Source organism: Nymphaea colorata, chromosome 2, assembly GCF_008831285.2.
Source record: "Nymphaea colorata isolate Beijing-Zhang1983 chromosome 2, ASM883128v2, whole genome shotgun sequence".
Classification (NCBI taxonomy): Eukaryota; Viridiplantae; Streptophyta; class Magnoliopsida; order Nymphaeales; family Nymphaeaceae; genus Nymphaea; species Nymphaea colorata.
The window spans coordinates 26,798,221-26,813,112 of NC_045139.1; the positions used below are offsets into that span (position 1 = coordinate 26,798,221).

At 39.9% G+C, this 14,892-nt stretch overlaps 1 protein-coding gene and 1 long non-coding RNA gene across 2 annotated transcripts; one reads left to right on the forward strand and one right to left on the reverse strand.

Moving 5' to 3' along the window:
* The first annotated feature begins 5,182 nt into the window (after positions 1-5,182).
* On the forward strand, positions 5,183-5,870 carry LOC116246766 (uncharacterized). Its single transcript, XR_004170751.2, has 3 exons — positions 5,183-5,317; positions 5,580-5,617; positions 5,737-5,870. It is a non-coding gene; the product is annotated as an uncharacterized LOC116246766 (long non-coding RNA).
* Positions 5,871-9,260: 3,390 nt separating this feature from the next.
* Positions 9,261-10,131, reverse strand: LOC116247523 (pentatricopeptide repeat-containing protein At4g14850-like). Its single transcript, XM_031619697.1, has 2 exons — positions 9,793-10,131; positions 9,261-9,725 (listed from the first exon to the last, which is right to left on the reverse strand). Exons 1-2 carry the CDS (start codon positions 10,129-10,131, stop codon positions 9,261-9,263), a joined length of 804 nt encoding a protein of 267 aa, XP_031475557.1.
* Positions 10,132-14,892: the final 4,761 nt, after the last annotated feature.

Genomic DNA, 14,892 nt, shown 5'->3' on the forward strand with positions numbered 1-14,892 from the left:
TAGGGGGAAGCACATTCAAGATGCTTTGAACATGTGAAATTCATCCTCGGTTATATATTGTAAACACACCACATTTTTCACTTGGATAGATTACCATTTTATCCCTCACTGTTATTTTGGAACTGTTTTGCAAAAGCATTTCAAAAATTGAAGGCCTTACAAATGGATCACGGCTGAATCTAGTTTCTCAGTTCTTCCTACTTTTGATCGTGTTGCCACTTCATGACTCATTTTCTTTCATCTTCAACCATTTTCAGTTACGCTCTGCCATTTTCTAAATATGATTAGTCAAATTCTTGCAAAATGAATCTAAGGTCAAAGTTAGTGTATCTAATGTCACTCATTTTGATATCTGAAGTCCAATTCTATTGCTGCAGGGTTTGGATCCACAATTATGATTTAAATCCAATCAAGATTCATTGTTCAATCCTTACTTTTGGATATAAAATCTCATTTTTTTATGATCCATGATATCTCTAATATTCTAGGTACAAATCCCATATCCAAATCATTTACTATCCTGAATACAAGTAATCTTTAACTTGGGATCATGATTCTAATAAGCCTTAGCTCATCTCCTATTCGGATCTATGATACATTTTTCCAATGTTGATCTATGATACATTTTTCCAATGTTGACTCATAGGTCAAATCATTTGAGTTCATTTTAAAATTCAAATCAAATTCAATATATCAAATCTAGTTCAATGTATTTCAAATGATTTTCAATGAAGTTTCAAGATGTGTAAATGATTTTCAAAACCAGATTCAATAGATTTGTAATTGGTTTTTCAACTTAATTTAGAAGGACTTTTATGACAAAATCCAAAATATTAGATATCTATTCAATCATTTCAAGGGATCTTCAAAATGATTTTAGAAGCATTTCAATTAATTGATAATAAATTAAAAAAATGTTCAAGTGTTGAGATCATTTCCAAATTGACTTCTTGAAATCTTCAATTAATTTCAATTAATCAAGATCTATTTTCAAATATTTTCGAACTAAATTCCAAGTATTTTGGAACGAATTAGATCAATTTTTGGATGATTTTTAATAAATTTCATAGGGTTTTCAGGTCAATTTCAAGGATTTAAAATCAAACTAAATGATATTTTCAAGAGAAATTTCAAACAATTTCGAAAAATAATTACAAATTTTAATTTACAAGTTTTAGAATTTTTTCATTTATCCCTTTTACTCCATTTTCTCTCCATTTTTCCTTTCTTGCAGTCCACGATGCTCGGTGTCTCTCCATCCTTGCATTCTCGCTCTTTCTTCTTCCCCTCTTCTTCTCTTCCCACTTGCTTCTTCTAGTTGTTCTCCTTTGCTCCCATAACTTCCTTTTCATTCCTTCTTTTCTATCTTCCTTTTCATTCCTTCTTTTCTATTTCTCCCTCAATTCTTACCACTTCCGTTCTATCAACATCTCTCTTCTTCTTCCTATCTCCCATTTATTTTCTCATTTTCCCTACTATTTTGTCTTTATCCTTCATCTGCAGAGCAGACGAAGGAACAAAGCATAGAAGAAAGTTGAGAGAGACCAAAGCAACTTGGATACACTGAAATGAGAATTCGTTAACTTTGATTATCATCTCTGCTCCTTGCAAGTTCAATACCCAAAAAATATTTCAAAACGCCCCAAATTTTTCATATGACACACACAGCTGAGGTACTTCTTCACCTTCCCAATTCGTTTCATACTATTTACTGCAACAACCAGATTGTTGACATATACTAAGAATGCTATGAAATTTTTCACCTTTATTTAAGATGAAGAGAGAATGATCATTGTGTGACTGTGCAAAGCCAAACTTAATCAACTCAGAGGTCAACTTCTGAAACCAGTTCCTTGGTGTTTGATGTAGGCTATGTAAAAAAATTTTAAGTTTACAAACCTTATTCTTAGTTATTTTTGGACAGTTATCATCTCCCTCCTTTTGTTAGTTCTCTCATGGTGGAGGTGTGTGAAGTTTTTTGTTCTCTCACCTATAAAAGAACTCATTGTTGTTAGTGTGTGAAAGCAGCCATTGTACTGTCTTGTGTGTGGACGTAGGCCACTGATAAGGCTGAACCACGTTAAGCTTTGTGTGCTTGCTCTGTCCTTTTTTCTCTCTAATTTCAACATGGTATCAGAGCATTTACCATTTCCGCTGAGGTTGTCGGGGCATTGATCCTAAGTTTTAGAAAGCTTCCTGCGTATTCTGTCGAGGAGTCGAGCAGACACAACAACTCAAAAACTTCACCCAATTTTGACGACCGATGCTGTCAGCTTTAGTGTCGGAAAGCATCGAGCATAGGCTCTTAGAATCATTGGCATCTGAGGATTCTCCCTGCCAAATTTCAGATTTTTTGGAATAGACATTGCGGAGATACAAATTTTTGAACGACTGTCTGTTGCTGGAAGTTTTCCTATGACTTTGTCCAGGCGTGGCTTCCTCTCTCATGCATTCCTCTTTGGCGTCAATTCAAGGGTTGAGCAAGGGGGCATTGGATTCAGGCTCGTGTCTACTATTTTTGGACCAAGTTTCAGATTTTTTGGATGACCCTACGAAAAACGGTGGATTTTACAAGTACCGCAGGTTTCTAAAGCTTCTTGCAAACCATAGGAACAGCCAGAAGGCAAGAAGAAATCTTCACGCGATTTCTCTCCAATGCACATTTGGAGCTGAAACTAGGGACGTCCACCCCGCAACCGTCAGTGAGTTCCTGTCCAATTTTCAGATTTTTTCTAGTTGGAGGTCATTTTTTAAAATTCGGCGAGTGTTTGCTGGTACTAGATGACACCATAGCAGACCTAATTTCTTCATTCTCATCTTCGTGAGCATCATGGTTGAAACAGGTAACAATCGAGTCATTGAGAAGATTATTGTTCAAGAGCAACCCAATCCTGCTATTAAAATCACGTCAGTGCTTTTCAATGGGATAAATTATTTTGCATGGTCAAAATCAACAATGTTATTTTTTGAGTGGAAATCAAAACTTGAATATGTTGCTGGTGGCCTCCCAAAACCAGACGAGAAGAGCTCCTTCTACAAGGAGTGGAAGATGACCAATCACATGGTCATGTCTTGGTTGACGAATTCTATGAAACCGAGAATTCAACAAGGTTTTTTCTTTATTGAAACTGTTGCACAAATTTGGCAGAAGGCCAAAGAGCTGTATACTGAGAGAAACAATATTGTTAGGATGTTTCATTTGTCAAAAAAAGCTTACAGTATATAGAAAGATCAAAAAACCAATTTAAGTGAACATCTTGGTGATCTTCAAGGGTTGTGGGACGAGTTAGACTACTTAGTTGATATGACTGAAAGTCTGCAAACCATAGATCGTTTACTTGAGCAGTAAAAAAATCTTTCAATTGCTTAACAGTCTTGGTACAGGATATGAACCAATACTGCATCAGATTTTTATGCATGCATCACTGCCTTCATTATTCACCATTTTTTCTTTATTAATGAGTGATGAATCAATGAAGCAGTCATGCTTCACTCGCTGACAAAGGGGGAATAAAGTTGTATTGTTGAAAGACAGAATGAGTTTAACCAATGGAAAGGAAACATGAAGAGAGTTTGCACCTATTGTAAAAAGGAGAGCACCTATTGTAAAAAGGAGAGACACCTGTGCGAGCGATGTTGGGATTTGTATAAAAGACCAGAACCTAAAAATTCACCCTTTGAAAAATATAGAAAAACTTCATCCTCAACAAAAGTGGTTGCTACCACATCTAAAGAAACTAATGATGCTACGGCTATCTTAAAAAAGATTTCAGAATTGCTAAAGCACATGCCTGTTAAGCAAGAAGTCATGCTTGCATCAGCATCCAATTCCACTCAGTGTAACCCCAAAGGTATGTTTTCTAATACTTGGGTGTTGGACTCCAAGGCTGCTAACAGTTATATTTATAAGGACGTGTCTCATTTTTGGGTTTTTCATTTTTATGTTGGCAGGTATTTTTGAACAGTTATCATCTCCTTCCTTTTGTTAGTTCTCTCATGGTGGAGGTGTGTGAAGTTTTTTGTTCTCTCACCTCTAAAAAAACTCGTTGTTAGTATGTAAAAGCAGCCATTGTGTTGTTTTGTGTGTGGACGTAGGCCACGGATCAGATTGAACCACGTTAAGCTTTGTGTGCTTGCTCTGGCTTTTTTCTCTCTCTTATTTCAACATAATGTCTTCTTCAACCAAATAAAATTGAAAGTCCGACGTCAAATAATGGGGGAAATAACGTTTGCCACTGTGACTCCAGAACAAGAGTGAAGCAACAGTAGCCCAAGTGGCTATTATAACCATTTCATTTGGATAGAGATCACCATGTGAGAACTCTCCTGTGAGACTTTTGGAGTTAAGTCTTTTCTTGGGAGGACTGTCAGCATTCAAAAAATTCAGTTAACGACGGTCGCTTAATGGTCATGCTATCGTAAGGAGCACTTCCCATTTCGACCGGCTGATGCAAGGGGCTACTGCCAGGCTATCGACGCAAAGAACATCGTGTGCATCCTTGTTTTGTCTTGACAGTTAACTTGAAGTTTCGGTTTACCAGTAGTCCCCGCAAGAACAACGTCCTTCGCTGAAGTGGTGAAACCTATTATTGTCCCTCAGGATGATTTCTCTCTGTAAAATTCCTGAAACGAATTTGAACACGTTATGACAATCGCCGCAGACACGAAGGCTTTTTGCGATTCGAATTGGGATCCCCTGTTCTGTACTGATCAATCCGAAAGCGAGGGCCAGCTTCTCGCTGTGATACCAGAGTTGGCTTTCCTTCTCTTCCTCCTCTAGATCAAACAACACGAACTTGGTATCAGGTACATAGCCTGCAGCTCTCATCTGTTCCCTCAATTTCGTCAACATTGCATAGATCTCGGCTGTGCGGGGATGAGACCGGTCCTTCACATGGAAAACATGCACACCGTCCTTGACACTGTTCCAGCTGCAGCCTGGTCCCTTTCTATTTTATTTCTGCTGAGTCTTGATAATATCATTTTGTTGTTTTTTCATTAGAAGTTTTATGTTTGAAAAGATTGGCCAGAAACAGGACTTTATTTCTAGCTGCTCGTATAAACGTCCTTGTCCTTTTTTAGTTGTTGTGGAGACGTGCTCATTCGATTCAAATTCACTTTTATAATTTTTTTGCAAGTGTAATACTATGATGTTGTTTTTATGTGGATGTTTCTGCAGATTATATCAAACACAACTATATCAAGACCAGAGCCAGTTAGTAAGCTGCCTCTGGCTGAGGAGGCTGCTGGATTGAGTGGGAAACCCTTATTCAAGTTGTCAACAGATATTCTCAAGGAGATGTACATTTTAACACAAGTACGTTAATGATATTTTTCATTGCTAGAGAAAGATGTAAAAGCATAATTTCCTATTGTGGCCGATTTGCATATGAAATTTAGAATATATGTGGTTGCCAACTAATTTAATTTATTTATATTCACTATTTGATTTTCTATCATTCCTGATTCTTGCCTTGCTTTACGCTATTACTGCTGTTTTTGTTTTCTCCGCTAAATAGCTTCTCCTGGTTTCTGCTGCTGAGTGTCAGCTTATGGTTTGTCTATCTTTGTGTCATCAGGGAAAGGTTCCTATCATCGGCTGTGGAGGTATTAGCAGGTGAAATAATAATATTTTTCTGCTTAATTTTAAATGTGCACCTAAACAATTGTTGTTTTATCCTGAAGTTGTCTTTTCAAAGTCTAATGAGTTTACATGATTGAAAATACTTGATTTAGTGGTGAAGATGCATACAAGAAAATAAGGGCAGGAGCTACACTCGTTCAGCTGTATACATCCTTTGCTTATAAGGGACCTGCTTTGATCCCACAAATTAAGGTACAATATTAGAATGTTATAGTTTGTAATGAGCAAGGTATCATTTTCCTTTTTAAAATTAATGAAATTCTGTTACGTGATCTTCAATCTTTTTGGAAGGGGAAAATATTTAATTATTTTAATCCTTAGATGTATTCTTAAGCAAATAAAATTGAACGACACTCAATATGGCAAAAGACTTGATGGTCAATCAAGTGAAAATTTATTTAGACCAGATCACTGTTCTTAGCAAGAGATAAATAACATATTTATATGCTTAAATTAAGCCAAAATTATGTCAAAGTGTTTTTCCAGGTGTCTGGATTTGCCTAGGAAATAAACTGTGGGACCTACCGATTACTTTTACATCTGCTTTTAGATGTACACTTTACGGTTGTGCATGTTTATATGCCTACGTGCATAGTTATATTATTTTTATTGACCGTCTATCCTATTTAATTGCTTGGTATCTCCAAAACTTATTTTCCATATCTCCAATGCATTTGGTAGCAATGATCAAATGTATGTTCCTTTCAGTCTCTAGATTAGCATCGTGGTTCTCAATATCTTCAAGATCTTGTCTTGAAAGGTCAGGGGCAATTTTCACAAGCAAAGGAGGAGGCCCACCTTCACCCCACTGCATTTTGTCCCGAGCAGCTTGAACCTTGTCATCATGCAACGCAAAAGAATATTTTGAATATTCCATCCATAATTAGAAATTATCAAAAGCCAAATGGAAACACGGCCAGACACTACCGAAGACGCCCAGGCACCACAGAGTAGACCAACAGCGACCAGCCATATGTGAAAAAGAGAGGAACTAAGGGAGAAGAAAAGAGAAGATTTTACGTGGAGAGATTACACCTACGTTCACTAGAGACGTCGAGAGATTACATCCTTATGGTAATTGCTTTTATGAGTTGTACAAGAATCCTTAATATAATTGTCGGTTTTGGATTGACTTGCTTTGTTAGGCTGTTGTCTTTCTGGATCGCCATTTTCCTTAGTAACAGTGGCTGATTTGCCTTTGTCATTTTTTGTTTTGTTTTAATAACCAACGCACTCTTCATTGGATGAATCTTCCCCAAATCATCATGAATATTCGCAGCTATCTTGCCTCCATTATGTCCTACATGCATTAATATCCAATGTAATCCTATTAATATCCAATGCAATCCGTGACCACACAATCTACGTTCTTGCCAATCTTGCAGGCCAACCTTGGCCGAGATTGCCCAGCAACCTCAGCCACCCTCGGCCATGACTGCTTGGCTGCTCGGCTAAGCGCAACCGAGCCTGCTCGACCAACACGCGACGGCATGGCTGAAAGGAGCTCGGCCAACTGATTTTCGAGTGCGACACATCATCTGGTGATGCTACAGCGGGACATGCTTGGGATGCGACCAGTGAGTACTGAAGCGGGACACACGATCAGGTGAGGAGGAACACTATGAGCGTTGATGAACAAGGTAGCGCAAGGCGGGTCGACACGGGGCCACTGGACACGGTTCCGGTTTTTGTAAACGCGGGCTGAATCCGCAGGTTTTGTAAACCCAATACCACTGTCGCCTACTTCCACCTACCACTTGCAGCATAAGTATTGTACAGGAGAACATGGTTTCCAGGGTCATGGCTGCTGAGCTAAGGCTTCAGTTCCCAGGCTAACATCCCCATGAACTCGGCAACCACCTAGAAGGGCTCCCCAAACAGAAGCGGTCGGTGCAATTGACATTGTCTTTATCACATTGTGAGCTCGTTCAAGATTTCCTGCTCTGCCTTGTTATAGAAAGAGGATAAACACGCTCAGTTGGAAGAAGATAGGAAGAGATCACGAGTTTCTCTCAATGGGATAAGTTGTCACCTCATGCTCTAGATGATTCTCTTGATAAGAAGCCATCTCGAGAATCTCTCGATGGCTCAACCTTTATCCTTATCCCCTTTCTCTCTTTCCTGTCTATATAAAGATGTGAATGTATCACAGCAAGTTGTAATAGAGCATTATAATGAAGTCGTTTCCTCTTTCTTCGTGGATGTAGGCTGAAATGCCGAACCACATAAAGTTGTGTGCCTCTTTATCTCTCTAATGCCCTATTCCTATGTTTCAATCTCACTCCATGCTTATTAATATGTTGATGACATTATATTGACAGGTGATGATGACATTTTTATGCTTCGTGTGAAGACATTTCTTAACAAACAGTTTGAGATCAAGGATCTACGAGTCTTGCGGTACTTCTTAGGGATTGAAGTTGCATATTCAGATAAAGGTATTTTCATATGTCAGAGAAAATATATTATGGATCTACTAAAGGAAACAGGTAACATTGGAGCAAAAGCTGCTGACACACCTCTTGAAATGAATTGCAAATTGAAAACTAATGAGGGTGACCTTGTCGAAAATATCCAAAGCTTTCAAAAGCTTGTTGGAAAACTCATTTATTTTAGTGTCACCAGATATCATGTATGAAGTCAGTCTTATAAGCCAATTCATGCACAAGCCCAGGTCTTCACACGTCGAAGCAGCTCATAGAATCCTTCTTTATCTTAAAGGAACTCCAGGGAAAGGAGTTTTAATGAAGCAGGGCCAAACATTGGATGTTGTTGGATATTGTGATGTTGATTGAGCAGGCGACCCAAATGATAGGAGATCAACTTCTGGATACTGCACCATTGTTGGGGGTAATCTCGTCACATGGAAGAGTAAAAAACAGTCTGTGGTTGCCAGGTCAAGCGCTGAAGCTGAATACAGAGCCATGATAGCATGCACATGTGAACTAATATGGATTAAAGTCTTACTAAAGGATATTAATGTTGAAATTAGTGGACCCATGAACTTAATGTGCGACAACATGGCTGCTATCTACATTGGTGCTAATCCGGTGTTTCATGAACGAACCAAGCATATAGAAGTTGATTGCCATTTCATAAGGGAGAAGATCCAAGATAACACCATTCAAACACTTCATGTCAAAAGTGACAAACAATTGGCCGACATATTTACCAAAAGCTTGGCAAAAGAAAAACACCAAACTATAATTCACAAGTTGGGACAGATAGATATCTGTGCGCCAACTTGAGGGGGAGATTGTTATGGAAAGAGGATAAACACGCTCAGTTGGAAGAAGATAGGAAGAGATCACGAGTTTCTCTCAATGGGATAAGTTGCCACCTCATGCTTCGATCGCTCAACCTTTATCCTTATCCCCTTTCTCTCTTCCCTGTCTATATAAAGACGTGAATGTATCACAACAAGGTTGTACCAGAGCATTATAATGAAGTAGTTTCCTCTTTCTTCGTGGATGTAGGTTGAAATGCCGAACCACGTAAAGTTGTGTGCCTCTTTATCTCTCTAATGCCCTATTCCTCTGTTTCAATCCCACTCCATGCTTATTAACATGCCTAGGAGATCAACAACGTAGGCATAATGCACTGCTCTCGCCCTGATTCAATATTTTTCATACATGGAATTGAAAAATGACAATCCAGTATCCACCAAACCACCATGGCTGCAAGCAGAGAGAACACAGACAAGAGTAATGTAGTTGGGTGCAACACTCTCTTGCTGCATTGCTTCAAACGTGCTTAGTGCTTCATTCACATACCCATACTGGGAGTAACCAGAGATCATGGCGTTCCAAGTAATGAGGTTTTTCTCTGGCATCTCGTAGAACACCTGATCAGCGTCGCATATGCTGCCACTTTTCCCATACATGTCTACAAGTGCACTGCCTACATACACATTTTCATCCAAACCAGATTTGACAACAAGGCAGTGTATCCACTTTCCTTCCCTCAGGCCAGCCAACCTTGCACATCCACTCAATATGCTGGAAACCATAAACTCTGTCGGCTTTACTCCTTCCCTCCGAGCACCGCAGAACAGTCTCAAGGCCTCTTCTTCACACCCATTCTGTGCACAAGATGCCACCATCGAAACTTCATGAAACAACGTTTGCTTCTTTAATCGAATCAAATACTTTAGCTGCTGAATCGACCAACTGACACTTCCCGTAGAAATCCACCAGCCCATTAGCAACCGATACATCGCTGTCGAACCCAACCTTCAACGCGTAGCCATGGGCTTGCATCCCCTGCAACCGAGCAGATGCATCCGAACAGGCATTGAGAAAGCCACAAAATGTAATCGAATTCGGATAATCGCCCACCCTCCTGAGCTCCCGAAATGCCCACATCGCATCTTCCTGCCGACCATTAACCACAGAACCTGAAACCAAAGCATTGCACGACACAACGCTCTTATGGGGCATTTCGTCGAACTGGCAGGTGTCCGCTAAGTAGCCGCATTTCGCATGCATATCGTAGATACTGCAACTTACGAAGACGTCGGTGTCTAATCCAAGCTTGATCTAGTAGCCGTGGAGCTGCTTTCCGGTGATCGTCGATCTAAGGCTGCCAGAAGCCTTGATCAGACATGGAAACGTGAAATCGTTGGGCAGGACCCCGTCATCCTGCATCTCCCGGAAATGCTCGAGGGCGGCAGCGAACCGGCCGTTTTGGAGACCGCCAGAAGTGAGGGCAGTCCAGGGAACGACGTCTGGTTGGGGCATGAGGCCAAGAACAGCTCGGGCATCGCCCTGGAGGTCGGATTTGGAGTACAGGCTGATGAGGTGAGTGAAGAGAAAGAAGAGAGAATGGTGCCCGCATTTGATGATGGTGGCGTGAGCAGACTGGCCGAGGGACTGGAGTTGGCAGTCGGAGAGAGCGAGAGCACGAGGGTCGGTGTGGAGGAGTTGGAGTTGCTTACCTGCTCGTTGGAGGAGGGTGGAAGTGGAACCGCTGCGCATAGAGAGAGAGAGCGCGCGAGAGAAACAGTGTTTGCTTGATTAAATCCAGTTGCACGGCTACGCTTGCAAACCAAGGAAACATTTTCGCCTCTCATAAAGTACCCATTTCATGGGAAAATACGTCTTTCATGATGTTCACATGTGACTCTTCCTCTCAAGAACATAAAGTTGCATCTCAAGGACCTAATATCTGATGAAATGGAAGAACTATTAGAACTTTTTTAATAATCCTATCATCTAGCATCGCTGTTGCAACATGATCACAAGCAACATGTTTTAATATTACAAGAACACGTCAGAATACCATACTATTTCGTTATCCCCACATCAAATACGAATGCCGCCCTGGATTATGAGAGAGGCGGGACTCAAATATAAAAACAATTTCATATGCCCTTGACAACGTACAGCAGGAACCAATCCGTTCATGTGGGACAGCAAAAGTTGATCGCTCAACCAATCGACGTAAGCCACGCACGTGCGCGCCGTATCCCAACATTCATGCATTGAAGAAAACTCCAACTGAAGAATAAATATTCTCGAAACTAGACAACACACTCAAAAACCAACATTTTCAGAGGCCAGGCTGCAGTGCCAGCCAGATCAGATCCTCAGTCATGCAAGCAAACCAACTCAGCTAAAAGTTTCGCCTATTTGAAGTTAGGATGCAAAGGGACACCGAGAGACATAAATTATATATGTGTATCCGTCGGGATAGTATTTAAAAGCATCGACATTTGAAGCATCACTTAGACACTTACCAAAGTACGTTTGATTCTGCAGAATTCACAGATCACTTATAACCACTCGAAACAACCGTCAAAATTTAAAACATTGGTGACCGTTTGGGGATGCCTTTTTTCCTCCTCGGAAGAAAGTTTTGAATTCGTCGAGTGCATATGTCACCATCATCAGGTATTTCTGTCACCTCTGAACCGGCAGTTGAAGATGAATAATGTAGCATGCAAGTGATCGATCGTTGAGCAGCTAAGTGTGACTTGTTGGCAGCCAGGCAACAGGTGCAGTAGGGAAACGGAATACAGAAGCTCCCTCGGTCGTTCGTAGTTTTTCTATATGAGGTTTAACTTGAGGATTAATTGCTCCAATTTTTTTGCAGTTCCCAAATAAGAAAACAAGCTGATGCAAATAATTGTGGTCGATGCATTAGAAAGAAGATGGAACTCGTACGATTAACCTTTGTAGTTAATGCTTCTAAGCATGTGCTATGTATGAACATAAGATGAAGTAATTGCTCAATAAAAAAATTCAGCAAAAGAAAAAGGAATCTCAACAAGGTAGAAGAGATCTGCACGTGTTGCAAATATGGCTGATATGAATCATAAACTGTCTAATTTTTGCGAGGATGGCTCAACTTTTACGCCTAACAAATGCATAAGCCTGATAGAAGAGAGCCTTGTGCTCATCATTTCAACAGTATGTAGTTTTTTCTACTTATGTAAGCTATTGGAGTATTGCAAATAGAGCTCGGAAGAAAAGATGAAGGAAACAGATATTCTCAGTAGGAAGACGAAGATCAGCTTGAAAAGGATAAATATAAAGAAGATGATGTTACCGAAAACCAAGGAAAGAAAAATGCCAATAACTTTGTAAACAATTCTTCTAACAGCGTCTCTAAAAACAAGGGATTGCTCTTGTAACCAGCCTCCCTGCCACGCTGAAATTCTTAATCAAATGGACGTAAATTGAGCTTGCATCAAACCACAAAAATATTGTGCATCTCTTCCCATATACACAACTTATGCCTGGATTCAAACACTCCCTAACTCCATTTACTGCCATTATGCACATTGAGCATTTTCATTTGGTATTTAGACGGTTCGAATTTGGGCCGGCTTCAACCTTTATTGAATTCGACTTAATTGGATTCCGTATAATTGAATTCAAATTTGAATTTGGTCTCAAACTCAATTTCTCGAAACTGAATCCAGATCCGACCTTATCTATACTCAGGTTGGACATTGGACCCAACTACCAAATTTGAACAAGAAATAACTTATGTGGACTTTCTTACTAGATCCAGCTAAGTGGTTTCGGATTTGAATCCAAAATCATATATTATCTCCATCTGTTTGCACGCCTATCTCTCGTCTCTCTCTCCAGTTTTCTTCCACTGCGGTGCAATAGACATGCACAATATTTACGTGGTTTGATGCAAGATCAATTTACATCCATTTGATTAAGAATTTCAGGGCAGCAGGGAGGCTGGTTACAAGAGCAATCCATTGTTTTTAGAGATGAGCTGTTACAAGCATTTTTTACAAAATTATTGGCATCTTTCTTTCCTTAGTTTTCGGTAACATCATCTTCTTTATATTTATCCTTTTCAAGCTGATCTTCATCTGCCTCCTGAGAATATCTGTTTCCTTTATCTTCTCTTCCGAGCTCTATTTGGCATAGGTTTTTAGCAGTCAGTCCAAAGAGTTACAAGCTTCAATTTTTTTGTATTAAATTAAACATTTTCACTATATCATTCTATATTTTTAGTCAAGCTTGTAAGCTACTTTTACGGTTGATTGCTACTATTAGGAGTATTTGGATCTCATGTTTAGATCTCATTAATGACATTCCAAATCTGGGTTTTAGGAAAGGTGGGGTTAGAACAGAATGTTGGTAAAGACTCTCTATCTATAGCTTAAAATATCAGTTGGTATGATAAAGTTTTGCAGTGAAAAGTAGTCCAAGGAAATGGTATTCTTTGATGAAAGAGGCACATTTAAGGCAGATTCGAACGTTACCAAGTTACGTTCAATAAGAGTAGCATAATCGGGCATGGAGTTACATTTGGCGCAAGATCAAATCGGTTGAGAAGAAATCCAAATTTGGATAGTTTAACATGTTCTATTTACAGGCATCTAGATCTTGATTTTAGTTGGATTCGCATAGCTCTCTGGAGTCTGAATATTGTAAGAATGCAAATAGGTTGGATCCCAAATAGGCAGTCACATATCAAGAGTTGTCCCGGATCCAATTGTAGTTGGCTGGACTAAGACATGTGAAAATGTATGTCCAGTAAACATTATATCTTCATTTCTTAAGGTGATGAAGGGTGAGGCCAAAGTTGAAGGGTACAATGCTGCTACCATTGATGCTAATGTAGCTCAATACCTAAGGGCAGCAAGGAACATCAACCGCCCTCAAATTTTTTTTAAAAAAAATGTACATGTAATTTTTTGAGTTTTTACTTAATCTATGTAAACAAAATTATGTTCAAAATTCTGAAAGTATGGTTCATGGAAAAAACTTAACTCCACCCATGTGAAAACCCTGGAGGTGAAGGTAGAGGGAATGGGGGGTCTTCTTCGGTCCTTTATTCCGGTCAGTGGGTTGTTAACTTCTCACTCACCTGAAACTATGCTCCGCGACCCAACACCAGTAAAAAAAATTTAGATCCAACTAATTTTAAGCGAAATACATGCACTTGTAGTTTGTGACTTTCAAAAGAATGTGCTCAAGCTACAACAACCATTTCTGCCTATTGAATCCGATTAACCAGATTTAGATCCAACAGATATTCATCTAGGAATATAAGTGATAGGGCATCATAGAGTATGTTTTTCAGATTCAATTTGACGATACCCACTCGCTCCTCCGCCAAGTTATTTGCATCCACGGTTTCAGCGATGTCTTTGCCACATATTGTGAAAAAGAAGCAAATTGGTGGGCTCAAATGAAAATTCCTTGTCCGACTTGGCCCCTTGGGAGTAATCGACGCGAACATGCCTTTGGAGTTTTGTACTTTTCGTCGTCCCAGTCACGCCTTAGCAGCAGGTAGTACTCGGGTCTGGACCGGGCCTACATGAGTCCGGACCGTTTGGTGCTGTCGGACTCTCGGATATCTCCTTGTCCTTTTATCTGATTCGGACCCACGTGATTCTGAACCATTTATGGCAGTTGGGTTTCAGCATTCAGCGAGGCTCCTCGTGGTTGGTTCTGGCTTCTGGATCCGTGTCGCATGGGTCCGGACCGTAAGAGGCCGTTGGGCTTAACATTTTTCAGTTCTGCCTGGTGTTTCGGGTCAGAACTGGACCCACGTGGGCCCAGACCCGTTTGATGCTTTTTCTTTTGATATTTAGTTTTAACTTTGTGTAGTTTTATGGTTGTATCTTATTCACAAGTCAAGTCTTATTTGAAGCAAAGGAGAAGCAATCTACATCGTCGGTTCCGTGGATCGGATGGCCTGAAAGCTTAGCTTGTCTTGGGTGCGAGGATGTTGTGAGCTCAAGATGAGAGCTATTGCTTGGTGAAATGGTA